The sequence below is a fragment of the Salvia miltiorrhiza genome, chromosome 3 (genome assembly GCF_028751815.1).
Source record: "Salvia miltiorrhiza cultivar Shanhuang (shh) chromosome 3, IMPLAD_Smil_shh, whole genome shotgun sequence".
Lineage (NCBI taxonomy): Eukaryota > Viridiplantae > Streptophyta > Magnoliopsida > Lamiales > Lamiaceae > Salvia > Salvia miltiorrhiza.
The window spans coordinates 51,265,846-51,292,768 of NC_080389.1; the positions used below are offsets into that span (position 1 = coordinate 51,265,846).

The 26,923-nt window shown below is 32.8% G+C and overlaps 1 protein-coding gene across 1 annotated transcript; it reads left to right on the forward strand.

Annotated features, from left to right (window-relative positions):
• The first annotated feature begins 12,901 nt into the window (after positions 1–12,901).
• Positions 12,902–14,402, forward strand: LOC131014204 (1-aminocyclopropane-1-carboxylate oxidase homolog 1-like). Its single transcript, XM_057942094.1, has 2 exons — positions 12,902–13,908; positions 13,986–14,402. The coding sequence occupies exons 1-2, from the start codon at positions 13,081–13,083 to the stop codon at positions 14,235–14,237; spliced, it is 1,080 nt and encodes a 359-aa protein (XP_057798077.1). The 5' UTR covers positions 12,902–13,080; the 3' UTR covers positions 14,238–14,402.
• The last annotated feature ends 12,521 nt before the right edge of the window (positions 14,403–26,923 follow it).

Here is a 26,923-nt window from a genome sequence, read left to right on the forward strand (position 1 = left end):
CCTTATGATGTTTTCTTTTGAACCATTTTAGGCGCAGATCAAAGATTAAAAGAAAATATCATAAGGAAATGTCTTGTTTTGGTTTAAATGTCCCAAATAATAATATAAGTGGGTCTTTGTATAATTATTTACAAAAAGGGGTTGTTTTTTGAATTTTTAAGAATTAAGTCGTGTCAAATTTGGACAACAACGAAAGTTGGTGTATTAAAATGTAAAATCCTAACTTCGCGTCAAATATGGATTTTTAGCAAAGTTTGTGTATTTTCACGCAATTATCCCTAAAATAATTAAAATAAAATTTTATATAAGAGGAAAAAAGAAAAAAGAACCTAAACCCTTGAAAGCACACAAAAGCGGACTAAGGGCCGAGCCTCGTTAAAACCTCAAGAAGAGGAAAAAGAGTACTCGTCTAAAAAATAATAAATGCATGGAGAGCTGAGTTAGGACTATTTCAAAAACTCCGACCGGACCATTGCTCCTAAACAGTCCCGACTCTCCAGTATAGAGCAAAAACAAGCAAAAACAGTAAAATCAAAGAACAGAAAAGTAAAACAAAAACCAGGCGTCATCCTTCTCACCCACCACCCTATTGTAATAAGAACTAGAACCAAAAAAGAGAAGATCCCTGCAAACGAAGCCCATGCAAGCTAAACCCTTCTCAGCCGGTATGTTGCCGTCGCTGAGAAAGTCACACTCACACCTGCCGTGCCTACCCGTGGGGTCAAGACGATAGGGGAACGAAATGATCCTCTCAGCCGGAATGACGTCGTCGCTGAGAGAGTCATATCCAAGTAACTGCCTCCAAGAGCTGTCGAGCCAAGTCCAAGAACCGCAAAACTCACCACCCACCGAAGGAGCAATAGAAGTTGGCCCCGCCAACTGTTCGATTAAAAACCGCCCAAACGCCATAAAGAAAAGAAGATGCGGGAATGCCTCATCGCAGCCGGAGTGTCGTCGTCGCTGGGAGAGGCATAAACGCGCTTGTGCTGACGTCCCCTGCAAACCAAGCCCTTCTCAGCCGGTATGTTGCCGTCGCTGAGAGAGCCACACACACATGTCGTGCCAACCCGTGGGAGCAAGAAGATGGTGGAACAAATAGCTCATCTCAGTCGGAGTGACACCGTCGCTGAGAGAAGCACGACCTCTTAATTGCTTCCAAGAGCCGTCAAGCCAAACCCAGTAGCAGCAAAGCTCACCATCAAACCCAGTAGCAACAAAACTTTACATTAAACAAATTGATTTGATTTATTTAAATGAATATCAATTCATCGTATTAAAAGAAATTATAAAAGAATGAATTTGATAAAATATTAAAGTAATTGATAATCTAATCAAATACAAGCAATTAAGTAATCTTTATGCAGAAACGGCTTAAGACCTCCATAGATGTAATAATATTCAATTCAATTGATTAAGTAAAAGAAATCAATTAAAAGAACGTATTTTATTATTCATGCGTATTTATATGGACTGACATAAAATTAGAAAAGTAATATAAGAATATATATTCAAGCAATAGGCTATGGAGACAAAGCAATTAATCGAAACAATTTCGATAATCATATGTAAAAGCAATTCAAAATATCCATTGGTTAAACAATATCCAATTTGATTGGTAAGTAATCAAGATTTAAATTAATCAGACGAGCAATACGATTTATAAAGCAATTAAAATGGGTGAATTTTATGATTGAATCCATCTCAACAAATGAATATGTTATCAATTACTCCATATGCGTGAAAGTAAGTGAAGGAATCCATCACCCATGGAAATCGCCCTTTTCTAAAAGCCAACAAGCCCGGTGCAGGTAACAATAATGGTGGTTAGAGTGAGATAATCAACTTTAAGGAGATTAATCACAATACATGCACTCACTTCAATTTGGATCAACGCATTCAACATAATTAATGAAACAATTAAAATCGTTGATTGAATCAATTCACAAATCGATGTATATGAAGAAAATATATATTGATGGGTTCGAGTGTTCGGAAAAAAATTAACAATTCAAATAACACACTTATAATCGACGATTATATGAATTACCTTATCGGAAAGACGCGATTCTTTCCTAGGGCCGGCATACCTCCTGCTGATAACGTGTTATAAACTCGAGAGAATAGAGAAGAGAATATGTATTGAGCGTATTCAATATGAGAGTCAAAGGCCTCTATTTATACAAGTAGAAAGCTAGGGTTTTAGAAAGATTTATTGGTCAACACACATAATATATATCTAGAAAATATATTTATAATAATTTTATATTTATAAAGATTTTTAAAATGTAGGATTTTACGTCGAATATGAGGTAGTTGGAAAACCCCTCACCTCAAAAGTAGGTCAATCTTTTTACATTTACCAAAAAAAAAAAAAGCTTTCTTGGGATCATCCTCGAGGTCAAGCTAGGTTAGATATTTTGGTTAATTACTTATTTTGTTGATTCAAAATCTCTTCTTTTTTTCAGCTAGAAGAATCAATATACTCTTTCCATTAAAAAAAAATCTAAAGTTCCATCATTTTATCGAAAATGATATATATGGTTTACAATATTCATTTTTGCAATTCAGAATCAAGAGTTGTATTTATTTTTCTACAATATGTTATTACGACTTTATTGTTGGAATGAAATGAATTTAATTATACGGTGCAGCTAGATTGGATATGAAAATCGAGCGACAACAACTTGACTTTTTACAAAGATGGGAGAGATATGATTTATTTGCCAAATTGTTTATCTTCACTTCAATACTAAAAAATAAATGGTACATGCATAACTATATATTACACATACAAACAATATAGCAGTCTTCTACATTTAATTCTCTTCACGTCGGTCGTTTATTAATATCTATATCAGTCGACGTAATTTTGTGATAAATTATAAATTGATAATGACATTTGGACACCTGGTAAAAACTCGATTTTTTTGGTGGGTAGAGAGTGGGCCGATTTTTAGAGGTTTTGTGCTTTTACTGTTTTATCCCTTGATTTTTTTCATGTATATATATCCGAAATTTGTTGTTATGTTTCCTTTTTTTGCATCTATTTTGTTTCCTTTTTTTCGTCTATTTTGTTTCCTTTTTTTTCTTCCATTTCGTTTCCTTATTTTTTGTGATATTGTTTCATTATTTTATGTTTTTATTTCAGAAAATTTTATAAATTATATAATTCGAATATTTTTTTTTCGGATTTGTTTTTGATTTATTTGTTTTTAAATTTTATTATTGATTTGTTACCAATAATTTAGTGTTTCTTGTTAAAATAATCCTAAATTTGTTTCCAGCTATTTTTTTTCTAAATTAATATTATTTATTTTTTTTCGAAAATTATTACTCCTAAATTTTGTGTTTATTTGTTTTTTCTTATTAAATTGAGATTTTATTAAAAAAGAACCTAAAACCCTTGGGAGCACAAAAGAGCAAGCTAAGGGCCGAGCCTCATTAAAACCTCAAAAGAGGAAAAAGAGTACTCGTCTAGACCGACCGACGAAGGGAAGCTGAGTTAGAAATATTTCAGAAGCTCCGGCCGGACCATTGCCCCTAAATAATTCCGGCTTCCCAACGTAAAACCAAAGCAAAGGAAAACAGAGAACAAAAGCAAAGAAATAATAAAAAAGAACAACGCACATAAGCTGTTTGAAGAAAAGCGTGGCCGAACCCACTTCACCACCAAACAAACCCGTCGGAACCCAATCAACGAGCAGCGCAGCGGCAACGCCAAGCACCTGACGAATACTACAAGACCAAAGATTACCCCAGCCATCCCCAAGGGAAGGAGATAGCACTCCCAAATTCAACTCATCGATGACGTAAGCAGCTGAATTCCCAAGCCGGAGAAAATCAAGAGAGCATGACGCATGAACATGAAGCCAATTAGTGTCAATCTGCCGGACACTAAACATCCACGCACGCTGGAGACTGGAGCAGCAAACACACCCAACCAAGCCACAGACCACCGAAACACCGAGAAACCAAGGCTGGTACTTGACAATTAGAATTTGTTTTTTTCTTAATTTGTTTCAACTAATTTTGTGTTTCTCCTAAAAATAATACTAGATTTGTTTTCGGATATTATTTTTTAATTTTTTTGAAAATTAGATTTTTTTTTAAAATAATACTATTGTAATCGATATGATGATAACAAAATGAACCACGATCGTGTGAGTAACGAAGTCGAAATAGTTATACTCAATGAAAAAAAAATTTAATTAATTAGTTGAAATTATATAACAATATACTTGAAGACCATATATTATAATATAGTATTGAAGTCGAAATAATTAAACTCAGCATTCATCAAGTTTAATTATATAATTGAAATATTATTTAAGTTGGAATAAAAAATAAAGTATAGTCAATCGTATGCAGAGATTTTCATTGGAATCTATATAACAAATAGTTGAATACAATGAATTATAATATAGTATTAAACGCGATATAATAATAAGAAATTATTATAGTCAATGAAATAAAGTTGTATTAATTAATTGAAATAAATTAGTGAATTTGAAAATAAAAATAAAAATGAACCATACGGTGGTATTTTGCTCGGACAACTATATACTTTTTTTGAATGTATTATAATATAGTATTAAACGCGATATAATAATAAGAAAATGACTGATACTCAATGTAATAAAGTTGAATAATATAATTGGAATAAATTTGTGAATTTTAAAAAAATAAAGTATAAGCAATGAAATAAACAATTGGTGATTTTGAAAAAAACAAACAAACAAACTACACGTAGGGATGTTGCGCATAAAACTATATAACATACACTTGAAGACAAAGTAGTATGAAAAAGTATTGTAATTGATACAATAATAAGAAAATTGACTACTATAGTGTGAATAGCAAAGTCGAAATAATTATATTCAAAGAATCATATACTTGAATTATAATTTAGTATGGAACGTGATATAATAATAATATATAATTATACTCAATGAAATAAATTAGTGAATTTGGAAATAAAAAATGAAATAAAATGAATCATACGATGGGATTTTGCTTAACAAATATTTGAAGACAATGTATTATAATATAGTATTGAAGTCGCTTTGATATTAAGAAAATGAACTACTATAGTGTAAATAATGAAGTCGAAATAATTATACCTAATGAACTAAGGTTGAATTAATTAATTGAATTAAAATAGTGAAGTTTTTTAAAAAATACTCCATCTGTCCCGTTAATAATGGCACGTTTCTTTTCGGCACGGAGATTAAGGAGAAGAAAATTAAGGAATAAAGGTGTATGGTCCACATGATTAGAATTGTGTTTAGGAATTGTTTATTATTTCTAATTTATCAATATATAAAAACATTTATTTCTTGATTCATTAAATAAACTTAGAATCTGTAATTAATTAATCATTTCTTACCATTAACACCAATGTCACCAAAAAAAAAGTTTCTAAAGTAAAATAGGGAATTGGGACGCAGTTCTTAACATGAACTCGGGTGAAATACCAGATTTTTTACAAATCAGCAGAACATGAATTGGAATTTGGGAAGTAGTTTTCGGGGACGCTTGATACGGATTGTGATCGAAAGCGAGAAGAACATGAACTGGGGAAGAACAATCAGCAGAACATGAATTGGGAATTAGGAAGAACAAGAACAAAACATAATAAAAATACAGAACAAAATTCACCAAGCAACAATAAAGATCCCAAAAATCAACAAATATTCACAATTCATGAAATTCACGAAATCAACAAAAATCAAGAATAAGATTCCAAAAATTGTATGAAATCAAGAATAAGATTCCACAAAAATCATGAAATCAACGAAATCAAGAATAAGAATGAGATTCAAAATAAGAACAAAATCAACAAAAATCAACGATTGAGCCGCTCAGATTTGGCGCCGCACTGGTGCTAGGGTTTCACTCGGTAGCGAAGGAGGCGGCGGCGGCGTCACACTCAGTCCACCGCCGGGCCGCTAATATAGTTTCCTCAGAGGGGGTGGAGGTGCGACGATGGAGCCGCTCAGATCTAGCCACAACCGGTGCTAGGGTTTCACTCGGAGGCAAAGGAGGCGGCGGCAGATGGAGCAGGCGCAGAGGTGTAGAGGCGGTGGAGGGTGGTGGCGGCGCTAGGCAGTGGAGGCGACACTAGGGTTTAGGAGATGGTGGTGGAGGGATGAAGAAGAGGGTAGAGAGGGCAGGAGAAGGTGGCGGAGGAGGGTGGGTGGACGCGGAGGCGGTGGGTGGACGCGGAGTCACCGGAGAAGAGGCGGCGAGGGTGTAGCAGCTGAGAGAGAGTGAGGGTAATCGGGAGAGAGAGAGAGAGAGTTAAGAGTGAGAGTGAGAAGAGAGGCAGCGAGTGTTTTTTTTTTTAAGTTGTTTTAATTAGGGTTTTAATTAACATTAATCACTCCCTTATTTTTTCCAAAATAGAAAACGTGCCATCAATAGCGGGAAAACCCAAAAAGGAAAACGTGTCATTATTAATGGGACGGAGGGAGTATGAATCATATGATAGGACATCGATTGAAAAACTAAAATAACATATACTTTATTGAATGTGATATAACAATAAGAATATGAAATACTATAGTGTGAGTAATGAAAAAAAAAAATGAATCATACGCAGGGATTTTGGTCGTAAAACTATATAACATATACTTTATTTGAATATATTATAATCAAGTATTGTAATCGATATGATGATAACAAAATGAACCACTATTGTGTGAGCAACAAAGTCGAAATAATTATACTCAATGAAATAAAGTTTAATTAATTAGTTGAAATTAATTAGTGAAGTTGTAATAAAAAATGAATTTTATAAGATAAATATAATAAAGGAAATTTTATTAAAAACGAAGGAGTATATATGTTGGCCAAATAAATGAAGACATATACAAAATTAAATATATTTATATAATATTTTTTTAATGGGGGTCGCGGGTTCGAATCCTACGTGCCCCTTAAAGGGGTGATTTTTTTTTTCTTTTCAATAATTACACGACAACAACGCATAAGTTAATTTCCAACCATAAATTAATGTGGCTGCCACTGCTGGGTAAGGTGGCAAAGTATCATTCACATGTAATGGAGGTCGTGGATTCGAAGCCTCCATGCTCCTTAAAGGGGTGATTTTTTTTTTCAATAATTACACGACAACAACAGATAAGTTAATTTTCAACCATGAATTAATATGGTTGCTATTGCCGAGTAAGGTGGCAAAGTATCATTCACATGTAATGGAGGTTGCGGGTTTGAATCCTCCATGCCACTTAAAGAGGTGATTTTTTTTAATTTTTAATTTTTAAATTTTTTTATTGTGCATCTTTTTTTCTCTTAAGTTATACTCCCTCCGTCCCTGAAATAACTTCCTCTTTTTCTTTTTTGAGATGTCCCCCAAATAACTTCATCTTTTTTTCTTTTCATTTTTGGACAATAATACTTTATTTATTTTTACTTTTCACTTTTCACTTTTCACTACTCTCAATACTAATTATAACATATTTTCACAACTTCCAATTATAATCATAACATTTTTTCTCCACTATCAATACACTTTACAATTTTTCCTTAAAACTCGTGCCGTCCCCAAAGAGGAAGCCATTTCAGGGACGGAGGAAGTATCTCTTAATTTGTTTTTTTGGTTTGTTTAATTTCCTTTTTTTACTATATGATTTTTTTTGGGTTCCTTAAGATTCTCAACATCTGGCGTGCATTCAAGCTCTTTAATCTAATAAACTTACGTAAGAATTTAAATTTAAGTAAAAAAAAAAAAGATTACTTAATTATTTACAAGTATTAATATTACTTACTTATTAGTGGAAAAAAATCACAATTTTCAAAAAAATAAAAATATATTTCCAATGAAAAATAATACATGAGGAATCAAATCTACTATTATTTTTAGGATAATCCTTAAATATGTGTAAACCAATGAATAAAAACATTATTTGAAAAAAAAATAATATGTGTGAAAAAAAATCTCCAAATTAGTGGAAACAAATCTAGGATTATTTTGTGGAGAATGAGAATATCTAAATTAGTGGAAACAAATCTAGGATTATTTTTAGAAGAATATCCAAATTAGTGGAAACAAATAAAAATAACATAATTTTTGAAAAAAAAAATGAAAAAATAAATCTTCAGAAAAAACTAACATAATTTTCGAATATAAAAATACAAAATTTAAGATTTTTTTTTCGAAACAATAAAAAAATAATATGTGGAAACAAAAATATGATTATTTTTAGGAGAATCATAAAATTAGTGGAAGCAAATAAATAAAACATAATTTTCAAATATAAATAAATAATTTAATCATCAATAAAAATAAATAATATTAATTTCAAAAAAAAGCTGGAAACAAATATAGGATTATTTTAACAAGAAACAAATAATCAAAAGAATTTCAGAAATAAACTATTAATATGATTTATATAATTTTCAAAAATAAAAAAACAATAAATAAGGAAACTGAAAAACATAAATTTCGGATATCTTAAAACCGAAAAATACAAAACAATAAGAAACAATAGGGCCGAATGGCCCTATTCAACATACAACATCAAACAATAATATGAGTATAATTAATGAAGGATAAATTAGTAAATAAACAAATCATTCTAAAACCGACTAATTATGTGTTAATGAGAAGAGTAATGCTAAACAACCACATTGTGGTCACCCACAATTTATCTAAATAAAAAAATAATTTAATTTATTTAACTTATTTTTAAAAATAAAAATATGATTTAGTTATTTTATCATATTCTCTACATTGTAATTATTTTTTTGTAATTTTTTGGTAACTTTTTTATTTTTATTAAAAAATAAATTAAAAATACAAAATACAAAAAAAACAAAAAAAAAAAACATAAGTACAATGTAGAGAATAGAGTAAAATAACTAAATCCTATTTTTATTTTAAGAAATAAATAAAATAAATCAAAATTTTTCTTATTATACTAGTGTGTGGGTGACAACAATGTGATTGTATAGATTTATTGTAATGAGAAACCACCGGTTTTAAGTGAGTGTCTTGGACACCGAGTGTCCATTTACGACTACCCTATAAATTTATTCAAACTTGTAGTCTTCTTCTGCGACTTAATTTGTTATCACCTTTTAAACTTTTCCTTTAGTTTTACTAGTATGCCCGTCCGTGCGATGCACGGCAAATATCGAAATTAAACGAAATGTTTATATAAATAAATAAATAATATAAATATTAAAGAGAGTAAAAAATATGAACAAATACTAAATTTGTTTTAAAAATAAAATAATATAATGAACACGAATTAATCAAAAAACTCAGATTTGAAAACATCAAATTTTCAACTTTATATCAAGTTTAATGATAGTAATAGTTATTAAATAATTAAAAATTATTTGATAATAATAATAAAATAATAATAATAATAATAATAATAATAATATTATTATTATTATTATTATTATACGTCATATTTGATGCAAAAATATAACTAATATTTGAAATTATATTTATATAACTATTTACTATCCACAAAGTTGTATTAAAATTAATACAAAAAAAATATTTAGAAAAATAGTTATATTATGAACCAATATATTTTCATTCACCTTTGTTACATTCTAAACTGTTTTAATTAAAAAAAAAACATGTAAAGCAAAAAATATGCTATCTACTTATTTTCCCTTTAAAAACACAAAATAAAAATAAATACATATATCAAAGAAAAATATAGCATAAAAAAGTAAACACGTCATTAAGGAGAGAGGATTAACAAAAACAATAAAGAGAGTAGAGAGGAAGTATACAAAACATTATTTTAAAATTTTAAATTACTATAACTTATACATTTTAAATTTATTTTTTTATGATTTTAAATTTTAAAAGGTCTAAAATTTTATAAGAAATCTTAGCAAAAAAAAATTACAATTATATCTATCGAATCATACTTTTTTTTTGAGAATTTATGAAATAATACTTAAACATGCTATTGCAAAAAAAATAAGAGGATAAAACCGAAAATCAAAAAGAAAATAAAAAAAATATCTAAATGTAAAAGATATAAGTGAATGATATACGAAAACAAAATATAATAAATCAAATGAAAAATAAATCATTAAAAAAAAGAAGTAAAATAAGAGAGAGGAGAGAGAAAATAATTTAGTTTGAAACTTTAAATTTTAATATCTTTATCATCTTAAATTTATTTTACACTTATTATATATCAAATTAAAGCTAATTTTATGATCTTTAATTTGATATGCATATTGAATATTTTATCATTACTCACATTACATGATTTTCAAAAAGAAAGAAAAAAAAAGTAAAACATAAAAGAAAAGAAAAGAACAAAAGAAGTTTAAATTGTCGGTTGAATAACTGATATTTGCTGGTCGTGCATATATACTTTGAAGTTTGTTGAATCACTTAAATATCGGAAATCTATTCAATCTAAATATGCTGTTGAATAATTTGAATTTTGCCGGGAAATTCTAGCCGTTAAAACTCCTTCTTTATATATAATATAGATTTCTTCTAGATTAACTGTCCTATTTTCTGTTTTTTTCCTTTCCTTTCCTTTTCAAATAATAGATACAATTTTCTTTGTTTATTATTTTATACAAAACATAAGCTTCATTATATTCACATGCACCATGATAATTTTATTTTAAAACGTTGTTAGGTTATCCTTAACTAGCTACTATCTACTTTGATAATCCTATTCATAATAGTTACAAATATAAAATAAATAAATATTTATTATTCTTATAGTTTCACAAAATTGGAGATCTGAAATTTTTTCAAAAGACAAGGTTTCAATGAAACTTGTTTGCGATCCAAATATATTATAGGCAGTGACGTATCTAGAAATTTAATAATGATCGAATAATTCTAATAAAGTATTAGTAAAGAAACAAGTTGACTCATGAAATAATTATTTGAAATTACACAATCATCACCGAGCGATATTAACATATATAGATAATTTTTTTTAAAATCATAAATCTAACCGGGAGACGGCCGAGGGTGCTGGCCTTAGATCCATCCCTAATTATAGGTTACTTTTAATTGCTATAGACTCCTGAGACGATGCTAAGGACAAAATGCTTCTAGAAGAATAGTGGCGCATTATTGTGGACCGCCAGATGTAATATGTGACAAACAGGGGCGGAGCCAGGCCCCTAAAGACAAGGGGGCAGAATATGATAAGAAAATTTAAAATAACTTTGATAAAAATAATTTTCTATGATCACTCATATTCTGAAAGCGACGTAACATCAAATCATTATCAGCTGTCTCAAAAATTTCTTTCTCAGTATAAGTAACTAATTAAACAATCATTCATCAAACGATCACCCATTCGATTTCGAAGCTGACTTTGACAATTTAAATAGCAGAAAAAACTATTTCCACAATTGTAGTTGTCACAGGTAAAACAAGTATCAGTTTAATAAACTTATACACCAATGAATACACAACATCTCTTTTTGTCTTCACCATCTCCATTGCAAGACTTCTGAAATTGTGCAAATTTAACTTCTTTATTTTCTTTCCGATCTCCACGTTAGACAAAAGAAAAAGAACGTAGTTTATCAAAGTCAATTTTTTTCCAATCTCCACATTTTGCCCCTTTTTCTCAAAATTTTGGTGGGGCAAACTAAAAGAAAATAAAAAAATTATACATATATATTAATATAGTAAGTATGCTAAATTTTTTTTGAGGCGGGGCAATTGCCCCACCACCTCATAGTGTAGCTCCGCCCATGGTGACAAATCTCCTCTGCGAGGGTTCCTCTTAATCTAATTTTAGTCAAATAAAAAACATGCAGCTGCTACTTTCAAACAAGGCAACTGCATGTGTCCAATTATTAATAAAAATATGTGTAAACAACCATTGATTTTGCTTTTAGTAACACTGCAATGCAAGGAACTTTCAATAAAGTAAGTATTAATTTCAACTAATTAACTTTTGCTGCTTTTGATTTCTGGGACTGCACGTGGTGCTAGCGTCACCGCGTCCCTCTCTCTCTCTCAAACTCGATGTCCAATGTGATATCGCAGTGTTAGTGGTCAAAAAATTTCATGTTCGAATAATATTAAAGTTTTATAATCAAGAATTTTTCCATTTATTTCTCATATATAATTTGCATGATATTATTAGAGTGAAAATTTAAAATGTCTTATTCCTTAAGTTATATGTGAAAAATGTCCTATTTTATAAATATAAGCATTTTATATCCTATATATATATATATGTATATGTTTTAGTGAGATTGTTGTTTTTCGTGGAATATGAGACTAATGAAAGCCAGCATATAGTGTTGAATAACGATATTTAAAAAATTAATAAAAATTTTGCTGTCACTACGATTTGAAACCAAGGTAAAAAAATTTCCCCCTCCACATAAATATCAGTCATAAAATACATTAAATCAACACTAACAAATCAATTTAAAGTCTATCCACATATGAGAAATCTCATTGGAATCATTCCCTTTACATATTGTTATTAAATATTGATATTGGCCCAGTTTTTCACAAATAAAATACAAGAAACGTTGTAATTACTCCCTCCGTTTTTTATTAAGTGTCCCCAGCCGTCAAAATACACATACCAATAAAATAAGATATTTTACATTTGTAACCTTAGTAATTGTCATAATAAATGCATTTATACAACTAATTATTACATTCATACAAGTATTAAATAAGGATAAAATAGGAAAAATGTCATAAATATACTCTCAAATTTTGAAATGGGACACTTATTGAGAAACAAAAAAATGAGCTAAATGGGACACTTATAAAAAATCGGAGGGAGTAAGTATTTGCGCACTTTTGTAATCGTATTATTTAACTTCAGAAATTTGTGTTCCCATGGTAGCTAGTTATGGTTTTATTGTTGCTAGTCAATGGAATTGAACCTCTTCCCCAGAAAATTACTATTAAATCTCACCTAACAAACTCTTGTACGTTACACTTGTATTGAGGAAATGCGCGGCTATATATAGATGCATAATCTTTCACAAATTTTCATCTACTACTCCAACACACATACCATATATAGCAGCAAAAACACATTTGAAAAAACCTAAGAAAGAAAGAAAAAGAAAATGGTGGTCTCTAGCAACGGTGGCGATGTCTACGACTGGGCTGAAGCAGTGAAGGAATTCGACAAAGCAAAATCCGGCGTGAAGGGCCTAGTGGACGCCGGCGTGACGGAGCTGCCTCGTCTCTTCGTGCACCCGGCGGAGCATCTCCAGAGCAACCCCACCGACCCGGCCCTGCAGCCGCAGCTCCCCACCATCGACTTCGCGGGGCGGCGCCAGGAAGTGGTGGAGGGGATCCGCAAGGCGTCGGAGGAATGGGGATTCTTCCGCATCATCAACCACGGCGTCCCCTCGGAGACGATGGACGCCATGCTGGAAGGCGTGCGGCGGTTCCACGAGCAGCCGACGGCGGAGAAGATGCCGCTCTACTCGGACGACAGCCGGATGCGGGTGCGGTTCAACAGCAACAGCGCTCTCCGCGAGAACGACTCCGCCTCCTGGAGGGATATCCTCACGTGCGTCTTCAACGACGACCACATCGACCCCGACCTCATCCCTCACGCCTGCAGACAGGAAGTGCAAGAATACGTGAAGCAGATGATCCGCTTGAGGGAGACCATGGCGGAGCTCATGTCGGAGGCGTTGGGGCTTCCCAGCGACTATCTCTCCAACATAGAGTGCATGAAGAGTGAGGCCATGGCGTGTCTCTATTACCCAGTCTGCCCCGAGCCTCAAAAAACCCTAGGAACGCCCAAGCATTCCGACACCACCTTTCTCACCTTATTGATGCAAGACGCCATCGGCGGCCTCCAAATTCTTCACGGCGGTCAATGGGTCAACGTGCCGCCCGTGCCTGGGGCCCTCATTGCCAACATTGGTGATCTCATGCAGGTAATTAATATGCCTACCAGTAGAGTGGTTAATGTCTAAGCCCAAAATACATACTCATATCTAATTTTTTTATATAGATTATTAGCAACGACAAGTTCATCAGCGTGGAGCACAGAGTGGTGGCGCAGCCGGTGGGGCCCAGGATCTCGGTGGCGTGTTTCTTCACTCCGAGCATGAGTGCGGCGGCGAAGCCATTTGGTCCGATCAAGGAGCTGCTGTCGGATGAGAATCCGGCCATATACAGAGAGTTTATGTTCAGAGACTACTGCCAATATTACAAGATTAAAGGACAAGATGTTTCGTCGGCTTTGCCTCATTACAAGATTTGATCCATCAAATGTTTTATATTATCATTTACTATATTGACATACATAATAGGTGCTGCTTTGTTGTACTACTATTGTTGGCAAAGCTATACCTTGATTGCCATTTTGTGATATTTCACATGATCTTGTATAAGATTTTTTTATTCCAAATTAATTATGCTTCACATATTTCCCAGTATCTTATAAATCTTATACTTGGACGTGTATTATAAATATCACAATAGATTAAAACCAAATCTAAGTAATTATCAAACATTAATGATATTACAAATGGAGCTGATCATGAGTTTGGATCTGATTAGGCTTATCAAGTCAAACTGTGTTATTCAAGTTTTTGTACACTTCTAAGGATTATGTGTTGGACTTCAATTTTCGACGGCGGAAAGGTCATGTGGCTTACTGGACGAGAATCGGATTGTATTTTCCATGTTAATTTGTATCTTAATTTCAATGTTAAAATCCATCTAATTAGTACTTTTCATCGCCACAAATTGAAGTCGAGGACATAATTATTATAAGCCTGAAAATTGAGATTTTGGTTGTAATTTCTTTAGATCGGAGCGTTTTCGATAAAAAAATCAATTCAGATTCCTATATTTTTGTCAAAAGAAACATGTTATCATTGCAGTGTCTTGTCTATATTTAGGGACGTCAATAATGGGTAATGTCTATCCTAGGTCGTGGCGTAGAACGCACTGCCGTTGATCGCTTGACACGTCATTTATGAGATAAATCATTTGAGTTTGTTTTTCGAGAGCCCAAACCGATTTTGTAATAAACCATACCACCGGTTTTTCGGACTCTTGTTTTGTATTATTCAGTCAAATCTCAATGGGTTCGAAATCACGAGGATTTTACACACTTTTTATGAACAGTACCTATATATATATATATATATATATATATATATATTTTAACTTTGGATACACTAATTTACGCTCTTTCTTTGGAGGAAATCCCAGGAAAATGCACTTTCAATCTAGGATGTTTTGATTCTTGATGAAATTTGAACCCATCTGTGAAGCCGGCACCCTTTTCCTCTCCTATTTATCTTCTTTTAAATTAGCAAACTCATTTTCTCTCACTAAACGTAAATCTCACTCTGCCCTTTTCCAAAATCAGAACTCCCGAAAATTTCGCACCGCAACAGTAAACGGTTAAAATTGTCGTCAATTCAGATGAAGAGAGAGCGCTGAGGCTCGTGTATGGCGAAACCAGACGAGGTCGGTGGCGGTGTCTATTTTGGTTGTTGGATGTTCAGCCAAGATGAGGAAGGAGGATCTAGGTGGGTGGAGGTTAAGGGGAAAATATTGTACAGGCGGTGACAGCGGTGAGAGTAATCGGACGGCAAGGGTTGACGGAGGAAAAGGATGAAGATCAGAGAGGGAGAGTTTGCGTGGTGAGGAGGGAGGGATAGACATACAACAGATGAGAGAGAAATATCTACAGAGGAAAGATAATGATTTTAGAGAGTTACAGTGGAGAGAGAGAGAAAGATAAAATCTAATGTTTTTATTTGCTCTAATTAAAATGTTTATTTTGATTTATTTTAGTGTTGGCGTGTTTTATTTGGTCCAAAACGTGGCTACCGCATTTTAGCCCATTTTGTCAAGCTGTAAAGTGAAAATCTAATGTCTTCTCTAAAAAAAACAAATAATAAAAATAATAGTTAGTCGAGAGAAATTAATGAAACTGCTAACATAGGAATTGTTTCAAGTCATTTATTAATTATTATTGATTGATCTATTATATGGCCACCGAAGACACCACCCCTAATATTAATAGTGCAAAAAATACAAAATTAAAAAAAAGATCACATGTTTTCGTAATAAATATGATAGATAAGCATCAACTTTACCATGGAAAAAGTATTTCGCGTGAAAATAAATCGTAATCATCAGTAAAAAAAAGTGCTTTTTTTTAAAAAAAATATAATAACATTCTCTCGTGCGATGTATGAGATAAAATATATTTATAATTATTAAAAAAAATAAATTTCAGAAAAATGTCAAAATACAATTTATTCAATATTCTAATTTTTCACAAAAAATAATATTCTCGCTATAACCTAACTCTATATACCAGTATTGTATAACGATATTACGACAATCAATTTACTGTATATGCAACTAACAATAAAATATTTACTGTATATCATATCATTACTTAAGCTCTAAATTAATATTTACAATGCTAAAAATTGAAAAATACGAAACATGTAAATATAAAACCATATTTAATATTTTAATTTTTATTATATATAAATATCTGTCTAATATTAAATTTAATTGAAAAGATAATAGTAGATATATTTATATAAATAAATAATTTGTACAAAAACATAACTACAAATTAGATAAATTTAAATCATACAAGAACATCTATTTTTTTGAATATATACTGATTATTTATCTTCAAATTTATATCAAAAGTAATACAAATTTTAATTTTAAAACTTCAATTCTTAAATTAGAGAGTTATAAAATAAACGAATATAATTTCATTCTTCATAGTTGCATTAATAATTATTATAAGTAAAATATGTAAATAAAAACTTAAAAATTGATATATAACAAAAATATTAAAAAGGATATTTGAATAATAATGAAAATGAATGTAAAGCAAAATGTGTACTCAACGTCAAAAATGAGATAAGAATATGTGAGAAAAAGTTTGGTTTCAAATCTTATAAGAATAGTGAGAAAAAATATACTCCTTCCGTCCCACCATTTTAGTCCCCTCTCACTTTTCACACATATTAAGAAAATACATTTAATTTTTATATTTTTATCTTTTATACACTTATTTATTATTTTCACACATCCTTTTCACATTTAAGTGAAGCATTAAGTAAGGTTAATTTAGTAAAAACAATATTTTTATATAGTATTAATTAGAAAAGTGGACTATCTTTTTGAGACATCTCAAAATGGAATAAGGGACTAAAATGGTGGGACGAAGGGAGTATTATATATTTTAGAATTTTAATCTATTGTATAACTTACTCAATTTAAAGTTTTTTTTTTTGATGATTTTTATATCAAATTCATGATCCTGTAACGATCTTCAATTTAAGATACATATTTGATGTTTTTTCATAAATTTAATTTGATGATTTTAAGAAATAATCTAAATAAAAAAGAGAAAATATACGAAAAAAAATGGTAGGGATCGTAGAGAGAAAATCAAAAGAAGAAGAAGACGTGTATGATATAAGAATTAGGAGAGAAAGTGTGATAAAATAAGTAAAAAGAATGAGAGATAAATTTTGCCGGGAAAAAAATAATCAATTGAAATTCGTGAAATCTAACCCAATTTGATAATCCCAATTTAATTTCTTATAATCTAACTTCAATTCAAAAATCCCCAATTCAATTTCATGTAATTTAACTCCAATTTGACAATCCCCAATGCGATTTTATCTAATCTAACTTTAATTTGATAATTCTCAATTCAATTTCGTGTAATCTAACTCCAATTTCATAATCACCAATTCATTTTCATGTAATATAACTTCAATTTCATAATCAATAGTTCAATTTCATGTAATTTAATTCCAATTTCATAATCCCCCATTTGATTTCATGTAATTTAACTTTAATTTGATAGTCCTCAACTCAATTTCGTGTAATTTAACTTCAATTTCACAATCAATCTCTAAATGATTTCCCACTAATCATACTTTAATTTGAGATTCTCCTATCAATTTCTAACTAATCATGCTTCAATTTGAGAATACTCAAATGATTTTCAACTAATCATACTTCAATTTGAGAATCCACAAATGATTTTCCACTAATCATACTTCAATTTTATAATCTCCAATCGAGTTCCCACTAATAATACTTCAATTTGATAATCCCAAAATGATTTTCCCCTAAATGATATTTCAATTTGAGAATTCCCAAATGATTCCCCACTAATCTGACTTAAATTTGAGAACCCCCAATCAATTATCCACTAATCATACTTCGATTTGATAATCCTCAAATGATTTCCCACTGTTCACACTTCAATTTGATAATCCCCAAATGATTTCCCACTAATCATACTTCAATTTCATTATCTCCAAATGCATTTCCACTAATTTTACTTCAGTTTCATTATCCCCAAATCAATTTCGTGTAATCTTACTTTAATTGAGAATCCCCAATCGATTTCACACTAATCATCTTTTAAATTTTCTACTTATCATACTTGAATTTAAAATTCCTCAATCGATTCACAACTAATCATACTTGAATTTGAGAATCCTCAATCGATTATCCACTAATCATACTTGAATTTTAGAATCCCCAATTGATTTTTCACTAATCATACTTAAATTTGAGAATCCCCAATCGATTCCCAACTAATCATACTTAAATTTGAGAATCCTAAATCGATTTCCCATTAATCATACTTGAATTTGAGAATCCTCAATCGATTCCCCACTAATCATACTTGAATTTTAGAATCCCCAATTGATTTTCCACTAATTATACTTTAATTTGAGAATCCTCAATCGATTCCCAACTAATCATACTTGAATTTAAGAATCCTCAATCGATTTTTCACCAAACATACTTGAATTTGAGATTCTCCAATCGATTTCACAATAATCATAACTGAATTTGAGAATCTCCAATCGTTTTCTTTCACTAATCATACTTGAATTTGAGAATCCCCAATCGATTCCCTACTAATTATGCTTGAATTTTAGAATTCCCAATTGATTTTTTACTAACCATACTTAAATTTGAGAATCCCCAATCGATTCTCAACTAATCATACTTAAATTTGAGAATCCTCAATCGATTTTCCACTAATCATACTTAAATTTGAGAATCCCCAATCGATTCCCTACTAATCATACTTGAATTTTAGAATCCCCAATTGATTTTCCACTAATTATACTTTAATTTGAGAATCCCCAATCGATTCCCAACTAATCATACTTGAATTTAAGAATCCTCAATCGATTTTCCACTAATCATACTTGAATTTGAGATTCCCCAATCGATTTCACAATAATCATAACTAAATTTGAGAATCTCCAATCGATTTCTTCCACTAATCATACTCGAATTTGAGAATCCACAATCGATTTCCTACTAATTATACTTGAATTTGAGAATCCTCGATCGATTTTTCACTAATCATATTTGAATTTGAGAATCCTAAATCGATTCCCCACTAATCATACTTGAATTTGAGAGTCCTGAATCGATTTTCCATTAATCATACTTGAATTTGAGAATCCCCAATTGATTTTTTCACTTATCATACTTAAATTTTAGAACCCCCCCATTGATTTTTCACTAATCATACTTAAATTTAAGAATCCACAATCGATTCCCAACTAATCATACTAAATTTGAGAATCCTTAATCGATTTTCCATTAATCATAATTGAATTTGAGAATCCTCAATCGATTCCCTATTAATTATACTTGAGTTTGAGAATCCTCAATTAATTTTCCACTAATCATACTTGAATTTGAGAATCATCAATCGATTCCCCACTGGTGAAGTATGATTGAACGGGTATAGATTTGATTGGTATATTATTGTTGGATTTCGAATTATACCTAGTGTTGTTTGGAAAACGAAAGAGAAAAACAAAGTTGAGAGCACGAGAATCCGGTCGTTGTTGTATTGCAAGTGAAGTAAGCGTCCCTTTACAAGGTACATGCTCATGGCTATTTATAGATTACACATTACGGGTAAAATAGTAATTTCATTGCTGGAACATGCGTCTTGTGTGGTCGGGGGCATAATAGTAATTTTGCCCTCAAGCGGGAGAATTTCCAGCTCTTTTGGTGATTCCTCTGGCGAAGGCCATTTCTCTGGCGAGAATAACTTCTCTGGTGCAGACCATTCCTCTGGCAAGGCCCATCCTTCTGACTTCTTTGCAGAAGCCCGTTTCTCTGATGAAGCTCGCTCCTCTGGCTTATACCACTTCTCTGCACTGCACATATTACTCCTCATCACCCACTAATCATACTTGAATTTGAGAGTCCTCAATCGATTTTTCATTAATCATACTTGAATTTGAGAATTTCCAATTGATTTTTCACTAATTATACTTAAATTTTAGAATCTCCAATTGATTTTTCACTAATCATACTTAAATTTGAGAATCCACAATCGATTCCCAACTAATCATAATAAATTTGAGAATACTTAATCAGTTTTTCATTAATCATACTTGAATTTGAGAATCCCCAATCGATTCTCCACTAATCATACTTGAATTTTAGAATCCCCAATTGATTTTCACTAATCATACTTAAATTTGAGAATCTCCAATCGATTTCCAACTAATCATACTTAAATTTGAGAATCCTCAATCGATTTTCCATTAATCATACTTGAATTTGAGAATCCCCAATCGATTCCCCACTAATTATACTTGAATTTTAGAATCCTCAATTGATGTTCCACTAATTATACTTTAATTTGAGAATCTCCAATCGATTCCCAACTAATCATACTTGATTTTGAGAATCCTCAATCGATTTTCCACAAATCATACTTGAATTTGAGAATCCCCAATATATTTCACAGTAATCATAACTGAATTTGAGAATCTCCAATTGATTTTCCACTAATCATACTTGAATTTGAGAATTCCCAATTGATTTTCCGCTAATCATACTTGAATTTGAGAATTCTCAATCCATTTCCCAATAATCATGCTTCAATTTGAGAATCTCAAATGATTTCCCATTAATACTACTTCAATTTGAGAATCCCCAAATGATTTTTCAATAATCTTACTTCAATTTGAGAATATATTAATTTATTTTTCTATGTAACAAAAATACACATTTAGTATCCTAAATCCCCAAATAAAACTATATCTTATTTTTTACTCCATCCGTCTCAATTCAATAGGTCATGTTTCCTTATTCAGATGTTCCAATTCAATAGGCCACTTCAAAAAATGAAAAGTCAACACATAACAAATATCCTCATATAACTCATTATTTACACCAAATGTCATTATACTTCACACATAATTATATTTTCTTTAATTCTCTCTCTCACTTTCTGGACACATATATATTTAACAAAAAATAAATTTTCTCTCCTCTTTTATTATAAATTATTCATGTTTTAACATCCGTGTCCAAAGCTTGTGGCTTATTGAATCAAGACAGATGGAGTAATTATAATTCAAAGTTATACATAAATTATTTATAATTTGAATTTTATGTGATACACAATTTGAGTTTATACACATATATATAAATTAAAAACTACCAGCAAATAGAAAATTCAATATAGGGCATGACAATTAATTTTATTATAATATAATTAAAATTCAAATTTTTTTATTTTCAATTAATCTAGAATGCTTTCGAATGAGCGAATATAAAATCGGTAGTAATTACAGATAATATAATTTTATTACATTATTTATAATTCCAAACTATATATATATATATATATATATATATATATATATATATATATATATGATGCGGTTATAGTGAGAACCACAATTATCGTTAGAACATAAGAACCATTAAAATTACTGCATCTGCTATACAAATTAATGAATCCGCAATTAAATTTAATGCATCCAAAAAAAATAAATTTTTTGCTTCCTTTAGGATTTGAACCCAAGTTCTGCATTCATCCATCAACATGATGCATCTACCATAGATCTTGATGATCGAGTGTCTTAAAATGATTTTCCGTTCTTATTTATTTAGTGGTTCTTGTTTGAACTTCTCCCTATATATATACTGCTTCGCCGAGGGCCCCCGCAATCATATGTATCGCACCACGGAATGTCAAACTTCTCTAGGTTCTAACGCCGCAGCACGCGGAGGAAAAAGCAACTTCGTCAAACAGCAACTTCTCTAGGTTCTAACGCCGCCGCCTCCGGGCGGCGAAGATCCGGCGTGGGAGAGTCGTCGTCTGGAGATCGCTGCCAGCCTGAGACTCCAGTCGTCGAGCCGCCGCACCTCTGCGCCTCGCCGCGGAGTCGAGGCGGCGATTGGGCAGCAGAGAGCCTGAGAAGGAGACCAGCAGCGTTAGCAGATCGGCGCCATCAGCCTCATCGCGGCGTCACCGCCTCTTATCGTTGCGACGCCGCAGCACCGCAGCCTCCTCCAGGACCTCCACGACTCCAGCCTCCAGTTCACGGTTAAGGATCTGCTGCTCTCAGATCTCAGATCCACCGGCGTTCAAGGCTCTGCTCTCAGATCCACCGGCGTTCAAGCAGCACCACTGACGAATGACTTCCGGCGTTCAAGGCTCTGCTCTCAGATCCACCGGCGTTCAAGGCGCAGCTGCTCTCATCTGCTCGGACGGCGGCGCTGATAGCACGCCGCGCCTGCCGATCCAGACTCCCCAACGTGAGGGCTCTTCTCCGGTAGGCCGCGACTCCAGACTCTCCACCGGCGCTCACGGCTCAGCTGCTCAAAGTGGCGATCTCCTGATGACGGCGCCAGAGGCTCTCGCAGCACCGAACTCCTCGGCGGCCTTGCCTTCACGTTTTGATTTCCCTCCTATCTCTAACAACTTTTCCCCGAACTCCCATCTGGTGAGAGATGCGAACCATGGAGCCAACTTTTCTGGTATTCAGGCACAAAGTGCGGCTACCACACCGACGCCAAAGGCTGTTCACACAAGTGTTGCGCCGATCGCGGATACCGAAGACAGTGGGTCTGCTAAGGCTACGAAAAGGACCTTTTCATCTCTGTTTCATACATCGTCTCAGCGGAAGCCTGATTTACTCATCCACAAATTCACTTCGCTGAATTCCGAGAGAACGGGGAGCGGTTTCTCACTCACCATCCCTAAGGCCCTCATTGATAAGAACTTGGAGGGCTTTAAGCATGCCGCTATTGGGCGACTTTTCCTACAAAAGGGTGACAAACCGAGATCTACACAAGACATCAAATCCGACTTGCAACGTTTATGGAACCTGAAAAATGGTTGGCAATTGATTCCGATGGGAAAAGGATTTTTCACGCTGAAGTTCGGAACGCAACAAGACAAAGACATAGCCAAGGCCAAAACGGTTTGGGATCTTTCTTCTGGCTCACTTCGATTGCGTGAATGGACTCGCAACTTTGATCCTCATAAGGAGATATCTTCCCTCAGTCAAGTTTGGGTTCGCATATATAATATGCCCGCTGAATATTGGCACCCAGAGGTTTTTGCGGCCATGGGACGTACGTTAGGTTTTCCTATAAAATTGGATGGCGCTTCGGCGAATCGGGAAGTGGGAAGTTTTGCTCGATTGCTTGTTGAGATTGATTTGTCTCTTCCTTTAATTGACTCTATGACAATTGATTGTGATATTACTTCCTTTTATGTGGAATTTATCTATGAACATTTGCCTCGCTACTGCTCTCTATGCAAAATAACAGGCCACGTTCTCGATGAATGCAAGCGGCTTAAAATCAATGCCGATGGTAATGATTCCAAGCAGGCTCCAACTAAGGAAGGCAATAATCAGGGGACGAACAAGGATGTCAATATGCCAGCGAAGGAAGTCAGCAAACAGGTGTTGAATACTTTCAAGCCTCCTGCTAAAGTTAGTAACTGGAAGCCTAAAGAGCAGCAGGAGTCTCTGGCCACGGGAAAAAATCAATTTGCTGGTCTCGATGTTGAGGAGGGGGAATTTTCGGTTGAAGAGGAAGCGGATACTCCAGAGCGACATGACACGCAGCCTTTGTCTAAGGGCCCGTTTGAGGATCCTCACCCCTCGGCGTCCCTTTCAACTCGGGAACCATTTCCGACGGGTTCTGGTGGGCAGCCTGTTCTTGATGCCCGACCCAGGTCTCCCTCTTCTGCGGTGATTCTGCATCAGGTCCTCCCTGAGGCCCAACTTGGGTCGTCTTCCTCTGCGGAGACTATGCTTCAGGTCCCGCAATCGGATCTAGCTTTGGTGGTGATGCCAGGAAAGACGATGATGGAGGATTCACCCATACCTCGCGGCCGTGGGCGTCCAAAGGGTTCTACCAAGAAGGGGAGGGTTTCCGATTCCTCTATAAAGCACCGGCTCCGGCGTATAATCAAGAATGGTATGGATATGAGTAAGAGTCGTGCGGATGGTGCCGTTTTGCAGGGCGCAGGAACAGATATTGTGCCAGTGGAGTTCTTGAATAAAGTCCAACATGCTCAGGATGGAGGTGCGATTCTACAAAATTTTGTGATTCATTCTTCTTCCGACGCTGCTCGAGCTATGTCGGCGGTGGTTTCTAAAAGATGGGGAGATATGTTGGACGACGACGACTCTTTGGATGAGGATGAATCTCTAAATATTTTCTCATAGTTTGGGTGTTTGTTTTCGTTTACCCGTGGTTTCTCGCGGGTGTTTAAGACTGCTTTTGTTTTGATTCTTGTCTTTCTTTTTTTTCCTTTCTAATAAAATTTCTATTTCAACTCAACATATATATATATATATATATATATTAATTATTTATAAATTGAATTTTATTCAACCTACAAACTGAATACATACACATATATAAATTAAAAATAAATAAAATGAATATATATATATATATATATGTGTGTGTGTGTGTATATTTAGATTATTTATATTATTATTGCACAACCATATTTACATGTGCTTAATTATGCATAGTTAAAAAAATAAATAAAGATTTTTTAATGTATAAAAATTGTTTTTAACATAAACTCAAAATAGTATAAATATACAATTTTAAAATATATTGTAAAAGTAAATTGAAAAATTAAAAATTAAGTTATTAATTAAATCTGACATTTAATTAATCAAACAAAAAGGCACAACATTCAAAACGAAAAAGGTGTAATCATCAAACTAGGTGTAAAAATACCATTAGTGGTATTCTTTATCCAGAAACCGGTGTGGGTTGTGTAAAGGGGAGTTGAGCCGGTTCTTTTAAAATTTGACGTGTCAACCAATCAACGGCAGTGCGTAAAACGCACTGGCCTAGGATAGACATCAATAATGTCCGAAATCGACCTGTACACGCACAAAAAATGAGGGTTAAGGATGAAAAGTTTTAGCCATAATTTTTTTTAACTCAAAGGGCTCGGACCAAAAATAGTCCGAATCCGATAACACTAGGCCGAAAACCAAGTGAGTTGGCCCTATTAACGAACTTTTTCTTAATAATTGATTTTTTAAACTTTATTACTTTATTTTTAATTCCATAATAAGATTTTGATGCACGTGAAAAGTGTTTTGGTTTTCTCCAACAGTTAATAACAAATATTTATAGCATAAAATCAAAGAAAGATAGTCATTTATCTTAAATATATATTCAATTCTTTTTTATATAATTAAATGTATATCCAATTCTTATCGGTAATGAAGTTATATATTAGCTATTATGTAAATTTACATTGAAATAACATTTAATTTTTTTTATCTAAAACGAGACAAATTGTCTTGATTAAAAAAATGCAACCTATTTTTTCTTACAAAAATATACTTCATCCGTCTCATGAATCTTGACACGTATTCTTTTTTGGGCAATCTCACGAGTCTTGACACATTTCTAAATAAGGTAATAAGAGTATATTTTCACTCCTACTTTATCACTTTTATTATCTTCTCTTTCCTACTTTATTACTTTTATTACATTCTCTCTCATACTTTATCACTTTTATACTTTATTAACTACACACTTAAAACACTAATCTACAACTCCTTAACTCCCGTGTCGAAACCAAACGTGTCAAAATTTATGGGACGGAGGGAGTATTTATCAATAAAAAATTACATATAAAAAAATTATAAACTTGCAGGTTCGATGAGCTAGCCCAAAATCGAATGAATTAGGATTAGAATTAGGATCAAAATATTTTAATTTAAAAAAATTAATTAGTCTGAATCGAAAATAAATGAACTAACCCAAAAGTGAGTGGAATATTATAAGTAGAATTTTCTAAGCATTGAGAAATATATTACGACAACAAAAATCAATTTAAAATGGAATTATCACACGTCATCTTTGATGGAATTAATATATGACGTGAATCATGTGATAGAAACATCACCAACATATACTGTTGCTAAACATATGGTTATCTCTCGGTCAATGAAGTCATACAATTCTTTTCCTATATTCTTAATTTTGTCATGTAGTATCAGGCTATTCTTCATTAAAGGGGCGCCGGGGCCGCCCTAAAGTTGGCCCCCATACCAAAACAACTCTAATCTCACACCTGCTTTTCGATCTACTTTATAGGTTCCATGTATAAAACTCTACTATGTACTACTCCACCACGTGTTTTTCATTTTTATTTTTACTAGAATTTACAAACTCCACTTATAATAATAATAATAAAATTTAAACTCCACTCATAACAATACTAAGTACTCCCTCCGTCCACGAAAAACATGCCACAATTTCCTTTTTCGTCCGTCCACGAAAAATATGCCACATCCATTTTTAGTAGTAGGGTCCACACTATTCCACTCACATTTAAAGTGGGACCCTTACTCCACTACCAACTTCACTCACATTTTATTAAAACCCGTGCCGAAAGCAAAGTGACATGTTTTTCGTGGACGGAGGGAGTACTATATTTAAGAACTTCTGCTATCTTCCCTGAATCCCCAACACCGTTCGATTCTCCAACATGTTTTGAGTTGTTAACAAACTCCACCTCTCCTTGTTGTTGTCTTTTAAGGATATTCTCATAACTTGAGGGAAGTAGAATACTCCCTCCGTCTCACAAAAACATGA

Bases quoted from the DNA above. Each gene is read 5' to 3' on its own strand.
- LOC131014204 (XM_057942094.1), top strand. From the start codon at position 13,081: ATGGTGGTCTCTAGCAACGGTGGCGATGTCTACGACTGGGCTGAAGCA. The intron at 13,909-13,985 runs GTAATTAATATG...TTTTTTATATAG, and splicing joins ACATTGGTGATCTCATGCAG to ATTATTAGCAACGACAAGTT.